Source organism: Zingiber officinale, chromosome 5A, assembly GCF_018446385.1.
Source record: "Zingiber officinale cultivar Zhangliang chromosome 5A, Zo_v1.1, whole genome shotgun sequence".
In the NCBI taxonomy this organism is placed as follows: domain Eukaryota; kingdom Viridiplantae; phylum Streptophyta; class Magnoliopsida; order Zingiberales; family Zingiberaceae; genus Zingiber; species Zingiber officinale.
In genome coordinates, this window is record NC_055994.1 from 94,670,093 (window position 1) to 94,677,578 (window position 7,486).

Genomic DNA, 7,486 nt, shown 5'->3' on the forward strand with positions numbered 1-7,486 from the left:
AATTTTAATTTATAGATCTGGATATTAATTTATATGTATTTATTTATAATATTATATATATAATTTATGTGCATGATGACTAATTATATTTATAGTTACACTTGTAAAAACGCTCCATGGAAAGTGAAATAGATCAAAAGTTTTTCTGAATTATCAAATCTGTGAAATGGATCAAGTGAATTTCAATTTCGTATTAGTAATAAAGCATCATTGAATGTGCTTACATAAATTCTAGGATGTATTATAACTATCAAAAGAAAAAGGAAAAGTAGCAATAATAGAAAAGTTCAAGAGAGGAAATCAGTATTTGCAAAATTAATAGGGGTGACGTTCGGACATTTAAATTATTAAAACAACAACAATAATAATAATAATAATATCCAAAACCCAATTGCGTACGTTAATGCATGGAATTGAAATTTAATGAAGGTACAAATGATGCTTATCAGTCTGAATAGAGTTGAACAAAGTACAAAATAATTTGATGATCAGTTATAAATAATTGATTCTGTAATTTATTTTTCTTGGTATAATTAATGGGCAGACTGAAAATGTTGGGGGAGCGTAATTACATATGGAAAAAATTAATAATTAATATAATATATAGGGATGTAAATGAGTCAAGTCGCTCGTGAGCTACTCGAAGCTCAATTCGATAAACGTTCGTTTGAGCTCGTTTAATGAGGCTCGTTAAGATAAACAAACCAAGCTCAAGCTTCACAATATTCGGTTCGATAGCTCATGAACATGTTCGTAAAGCTTATGAATTAACTTTTAAATAAAAATAATAATAGTTTTGATATTGAATTTATAGATTTTACACTCTACTAATGAAAAATATAGATAAATATATTAAATTTATTTATTAGAATAAAATTATAAATTTTAACAAGAATATTATAATTTTTTAAAAATATATAATTTAGTTTTTTAATAAATATTTAAATTTATATTTATTAAGCTTATTTAGGCTCGATAAAAGTTCGAATAAGTTTGTGAGCCATGAATATATTCGTTAAATAAATCTCGAGCTCGGCTCTAATAAACATCCACGATTACACCCATAATAATATATAAAAGAATATGATTATTGATGTACGAGTCAGGATGGCCGAGTGGTCTAAGGCGCCAGACTCAAGTTCTGGTTCTCGTGAGAGAGCGTGGGTTCAAATCCCACTTCTGACATAATCTATATTTCTTTTTCTCTTAATTTTTAACAATATCAAAGATGCCAGAAAAACTTTTGTTGAAAATAAAATAAAATTCATAAAATAAAATAAAATTCATAATTACAGGAGAGTTTTTCTCGTATATATTATATTTTAGCAAACAATATGTTTAAAAATTATATTCGTATTTAGGCATTTTTTTAAAAAAAAATAAAAAAAAATTTGATATTCGGTTTAATATTTTTAGTATATAGATATAAGATTTAATTTTTAGAATTTAGGATTGAATTATAATATTAAAATTAAAAAAAAAAAATCCATGCTCACCTTATGATATAAGTATAGTATATATATATATATTTATTTATTTTCTACTCAGCCCTATGATCTTCTGAGTAAATTAATTATAAATTATCATAAAATCTGTATAGCACACTACACTCAACTTTCTCATTAAACTAATTATAAATTATCCTAAAATCTTTATAGCACACTCAACTTTGTGTTTAGTTTTTATGTTAGAAAAAAAATATTTTCATTTTTTATATTTAAATTATTCTTTGCTTTAATTTTTTAATGCACACTGGTTTAGATAAATTGCCCTTATTTTTTGGTTAAAAAATCTAAAATAAAATATAATTTTTTTTAAATGCAACATATTTAAATTAGAGTCTAGTTATATTTTCTATCAAATTGAACATATTTTTTTTATTTGATTTAGATTTTTTATTTAAAAATAGGATAATTACATAAATCAATGTGCATTAGAAAATTAGAAGGAAGTTAAATGCAAGAAAAGTTTACATGTAAATAGTAAAGAATTTTTTTTTTCTGACGTTGAAACTGAGGACAAAGTTGAATTTGCAGGATTTAGGATAATTTAACCCTAAAAATGGTGTTTATAAAATCTAATATAAAAATTAAAGAAAGATTCGTTTTTTTTTTTTTTTGGCAGAGCATCAGGCTTTCCACTGAGGTTTGAGAACCCAGCCATGATTAGTCGTCCGATCGATTGAGCGAGTGACTTAATGATCTGTCGTCGTCCTATGCAGATTCTTTGCAGTGCAGATGGGGCTTGAGATGGAGGGCATCATGCACCAACTGGGAAGAAGCTTTTTGCAGAACTGAATTGTCAAAGCACATGAACTCAAGCGAGAAGAAGCTGAAGCTGAAGCTGATGCTGCTGATGATGATGAAATGACAATTGAAGGAGAAAAGCAAGCCAATCCAATCCAATCCAAGAGAGAGAGGCTTCTTTTTCTTTTTTCACAGTGCCACAGTGCTTCTTGCTTCACGCTTCACGCTTCACGCTTCACTTCCCTTCTTTTCTCTTCTCTTCTCTTCTCCTGGCATAAATATAACATTTATCCAACAGCTGCTTAATGGCCACAGTGCTTTCCATGTTCCTCACACTTCACATCAGCCAAAGAAGACCATAAGTTAATTATTGGAGGAGACACTGGAACTATTTCTCTGCTTTTATCATATGATCTGAAATTCCAATCTCACAGCATTATATTAATAATAATGAGAAAGGAGGAGAAAAGTGTTCTTACTTCTTGCACTAATTAACCAGAGAATTTATTCTAGGAATTAATTAAACAAGTGAAAGAGATCTCTATAAGTTTTGTGAAGCTGCTTTAATTAGTACAAGAGTTAACAAAGAACTAAGCAAGATCATAATCATCAACCTCCAATGCAAATGCATGCATTTGTTAGGGTGAGGGTTTGTTTCACCTTAAGCAATATAATTATGAAAAAGTTACATATAATTTAAAAAAATTAGGTGGTAATTAAGTTTGTTGCACCTAAAGCAATTGCACGTGTGGGTTAATTAAATTGCACCAATCTTTTTCCCTTCACTATTTTACTGAAGTTTGAGTACGTCCAAAGGAGACAAAAAGTATCACTGATTTTATTTGTCCATGACAAGTCAGGTACACATCCAACTCAACCACATTTAAATGATTTTTTCCTTTTATTTATTTTAAATAAAAAAAGGAGGGAAAAAATAATTTTAAAAAAAATATTAATTGATGCCCCTACTTTATCATTAATTTTCTTAGATTTTAAAAATTATAAAAAAATTTAAAAAAATAGTTGGGTTGTTTTTAGAAAAAAAATGTATTTTTTACTATTTTTTTTTAAAAAAAAATCTCCAAGTTCACATGAGTCGTACATGATTGTCGTCACGTGAGCTTATTCACGAGTAGCCCCATTATCTTATCCTCTCCGATTGATCCACCTTTATGTCTATTGTTACCCCTTTGCTTTCTCGTCTCTTTTCTCTTCTTTTTTGCGTGTTGTTAGTTCTTCGTGCAAGTTTTACTTCTTACTTAGCATAACATCTAAGAAATTTTCACTTGAGGTTTATTTTTCATAATTTCTTCATAAATTTTGATAATATTACCCATAAACATTCACTCGAGTACTAAATTTTCAAACACAACTAGAATAAGATAGATTTCATATGAAACCCCCATTTAACAAATGCTTAATTTGTGAACAAATTTCGCCAAACTCATTTCAAATTTCACTATACTAATTGTACGAATCATCTAGAAGGCAGTTTATCTCTATAATACCCATGTCATTTTAGACTTAAATTCAACATAAATATAGAAGAGGAAGAAGAAAAGAAAGAGGAAGAGAAGGAAGAGGTAGAGAATAAGTAAGAGAGAGAAAAGTAGGAGAAGAAAAGAGTGAAACCTTATCACGCACAAATTTTAAGGCATTCCTAGTCACATCCACAGAGCATGCATGTTGTACTTGGTGCAACTGTTTAGGGTTTCTGTTCCTCAGCTTTCTGTCCCATCCCAAAATATTCCAAACCCCAAAAACAATTGTTAGGTCTCAATTCCTCCCTATCTCAACTCCTTTAACCCTCTCTCATTTCATCTCATCTCATCTCATAATCTTCATTCTGTTTCTGTTAAACAACCAAAAGTCACAAACTCCAAGGATACCAAATCACAAAAACCAAAAAGAAAAAGTATATAGAGAAAAAGTTTTATCTACTGAATTAATTAAGTTCAGTAATTCTTAGTGTTCTTAGTACACACCTTTTTGTTCAGATCAGTATTTCTTATTGCTCAGTTCAAGTCCAGAGCTTCTGACCAGTCAAACATGTCCATTAAGCTCTTGTCCCCCCTTGAATTCCCTTCCATGTCTAAGGTCCGGCTCGTTAGGCCGACCCCCTTGAACCCTATCAATTCATCGGCCGTCTGATTGTTGGTGGTTAGGTCGAAGTCAACTTCTTCTTCGGCCACTCGGTCCATCGTTGCCTTGTGTTCGGTCGACTCAATGTGTAGTGCTTCTTGCTTTACGCATTCGACCGGTTCTTCTAGGGTTGGTTTAGGGTGGTTCTTGGGGGCATGGCATCGAGTTGATCCTGCAAAGGCATTGCGATGAGTCGGCCAAGGGTGGTTGTGCTCGGAGGTGTAGGTGATGACCAACATGTTAGGGTCCGTTCGGCTGCGCTCTACTTGCTTCCTCGCCGAGCATCCTTTGGAACTACTACACCTGTAGTAACCCCTATATTTTGCAAAAAATAATTCAATTTTTGTTTCATAATTAACAGCAGAAGAAGAAGAATAAATTAAGATCATTAAACATGTCAAACCATTGTTAACTTATTCAGTTTAATTATTAACTTCTACATTGCTTGTACTTGACAATAAATAATTAGTATAAAAACAAAGATGATTAAATTAACAAGATTTAATTTTCTTTGTTCTTCACTTTCTATATATATATATTAATTAGCGACCTAAGATAAACCTTTTACCTTGGATAAGGAGAACCCTTGATAGGTTTTTGGCCATACTTTCTCCAAGCCCATAGATCAGAAGGAACAACCTCACCGCTTGGTCGCCCGGTTGCCGCCACTATTGGTGCCGGAATGCAAACCACCCTCTTGGCCTGACTTTTTCTGAACAAGCATACAAACAAAAACACGAACACAAACACAAAGTATACTTAACTTAGAACAACATATCTATAGATCATTAAAAGAGAGTATTATTGGATGTTATAATTTGGCAACAAATTTATAAACTCAAGATGAAAAAGAGAAATGGGATCCATCAATTAAGCAAGAAAGGAAGTAACCCTAGCTACCTCCATTTCAATGTGCTTAAACCTAGCTAGCTAGTAATTAGCTTCAACAACTATGAAATGTATATGTGATCGATCAAAGAGATTAAACTTAACAAGAAACAATTAATGATCCATAAGATATTGATGTCGATCGAGAATAAGTATGACCTTCTTTTGATCCCTTGAGCCATAGGAGAGGAGATCTCAAGTAGTCCACCGCCGTGATCCACTGGAGTACCAGCCATGACCACCACCGGCAGCGCCTGCTGTGACGGCCTTCCGGGAGAGATCTGTAGAACCCTCAGCAAGTCATCACAAGGCCTGTTCAAGCTCTCTTGCTCTCCCCCAACATCCAAGAACTCGAGAGGCAGGTGAACAAGATTAGGATCTTCAACACCGAGGCTTCTCGACAAAGGGAAACCCATATCCTCCTCCGCGGTGGCCGCCGGTTCCAACTGGCTGCCACTTCGGCTGCCTGATCGGACGACATCCTCAAGCTCTCCGCGGTTGCTCTCCACCCTTGGCCAGAAGAAGTCACACATGACTATGTGGAAAGAAGAACTCCTTTGGACTCAAGGAGAATGATCAAGTTGTATTATTATATGTAGAAGAAGCTGACTTCCTCTAAATACTAAATAGAGAGAAAGAGAGAAAAAATAAACAATTAATTAATAATTAACCATCCTTGTGGATTTAGCATTTGTTTTATCAGGTTGAGGGATTTCCAACAGGATCCATGTTCCCTCTTTACTTAGCTGATTGGTGGAAGGATAAACTACAATTTACTGAGGATATATATTTCGATTAAACCTTAATTTTTTGATGATGCTCTAGTTTGATGCATTCATTAATTAGTTAGTTAGCTACTGGCTAATCTTTGTCTGTCTCTAATTAAGCTTGTGGTGTTTGGATTAATTCTTGTTGATAATAGATAGTTTCTTTAATTAGTTGTTAATAGGGTCATTAAGTTTCATGTGGCATTATATTGGTGTTTTGGCAATATTATATAGGACATCGTCCCTTCTTGAATGAAATAGTGTTTTGTATTATTTTGATTTCGATTGAATTGTCAAATCAAATGATTTACGGAACCCTAAATTTCTTGTCTAAAAAATGCTTCCTTTTTTCTCTATAACATGCATATAGCCATTCAATTTGTCATATATGTGTCTCAAAAATGAACAACACATCCATGTACATGTTTACTCACATAGTCTAATACCGTTATCAATATAAACTCGATCGCTAAATTCACCTTGTCATACTTTGCCATGAGTTAGAAACATACGACTTTGATGGCTATAAAAGGGGGGCAAGTGCTAACTTGTTCGATAGGTCTATTCTAACTGATCGGGCTAAACTTTTCTCATGGCCTTAATTTACTCTTTCTATCAAATTTTTAAACCCTAACTAGCCCTAAAGTAGACCAACACTCTTGTGGGTCTTCAACTCCATTGTGTTTTTTGAAAAACAATTTTCTATTTCTTTTAAAACAAATTAAAAACCCTTTCTCCTCGTTTTTTAAGTAAAAAAATTGTTGACTGTATATAAAATTGTGAATAGAAGTAGCAGCAGGAAATTATAATTGCAGTCATCCACACTGTGCCCACGTATTGTAGCAACTCACTGTACTAATTAAGTTTCCTTACAACTTTTGGTGGACCTCAATTCAATATCTGGTTTCTTTTAGGGCATGTCTATTAATAAGGCCATGAACTTTTGGGTGGGAAAGGAGTCGATTTTAGTACTAGATTAAGTAAAAAAAATTATATAAAGAATTTTTTTTTTTGATTGGACTAGAATCCATGACAGTTCTATATAAGATCCGTCTTTTATCTATCCCATGGTAAAAAGGTGATTCATCCATCTGTCCCAAAAATAACACAAATGAAATAAATCATGGTAACTGAGGAGGTAAGTGGATGGGGGTGATGTTGCCCAAAGGAGACAACATCTCTCAACGTCGAACGCAGAAACAAGAGAAAAAGATCGCACGGAGCAACAAGATAAAGAACGTACAAGAAAGTGGCAAAAGGCAAAATCGCTCGTCCCCAACGCCCCCGTCACACCCGACCCCAGTGTTAGGATGTATACTAAAAGCCTAGCTTTTGGTATAAACATTTATCTAGAAATAAGAATCACATTGGTCAAATATTTACATTTATGATAAATGTAGTTGTTCAATTAATTTATATTATAGATAACATGGTGTGTGGTGT

At 32.9% G+C, this 7,486-nt stretch overlaps 1 protein-coding gene and 1 non-coding gene across 5 annotated transcripts; one reads left to right on the forward strand and one right to left on the reverse strand.

The window, feature by feature from the left end:
• Positions 1 to 1,101: 1,101 nt before the first annotated feature.
• On the forward strand, positions 1,102 to 1,185 carry TRNAL-CAA. The gene has a single exon. It is a non-coding gene; the product is annotated as a tRNA-Leu (tRNA).
• Positions 1,186 to 2,562: 1,377 nt separating this feature from the next.
• On the reverse strand, positions 2,563 to 5,865 carry LOC121981050 (WRKY transcription factor 22-like). 4 transcript variants are annotated; one of them, XM_042533387.1, is made up of 4 exons: positions 5,436 to 5,865; positions 4,957 to 5,100; positions 4,232 to 4,703; positions 2,563 to 2,581 (listed from the first exon to the last, which is right to left on the reverse strand). In XM_042533387.1, exons 1-3 carry the CDS (start codon positions 5,807 to 5,809, stop codon positions 4,262 to 4,264), a joined length of 960 nt encoding a protein of 319 aa, XP_042389321.1. In that variant the 5' UTR covers positions 5,810 to 5,865; the 3' UTR covers positions 2,563 to 2,581; positions 4,232 to 4,261. The 4 variants fall into 4 exon arrangements, with proteins under 4 accessions (XP_042389321.1, XP_042389317.1, XP_042389319.1 ...); XM_042533383.1 differs by lacking the exon at positions 2,563 to 2,581 and adding an exon at positions 3,759 to 4,098; XM_042533385.1 differs by lacking the exon at positions 2,563 to 2,581 and adding an exon at positions 3,767 to 4,092.
• Positions 5,866 to 7,486: the final 1,621 nt, after the last annotated feature.

What these genes read in the sequence shown, in the direction of transcription:
- LOC121981050 (XM_042533387.1), bottom strand. Translation starts at nt 5,809, where the DNA reads ATGTGTGACTTCTTCTGGCCAAGGGTGGAGAGCAACCGCGGAGAGCTT. An exon ending in GCTCAAGGGATCAAAAGAAG is followed by an intron (nt 5,101 to 5,435) that starts GTCATACTTATT and finishes ATGCTTGTTCAG; the next exon opens with AAAAAGTCAGGCCAAGAGGG. An exon ending in AAGGGTTCTCCTTATCCAAG is followed by an intron (nt 4,704 to 4,956) that starts GTAAAAGGTTTA and finishes TGCAAAATATAG; the next exon opens with GGGTTACTACAGGTGTAGTA.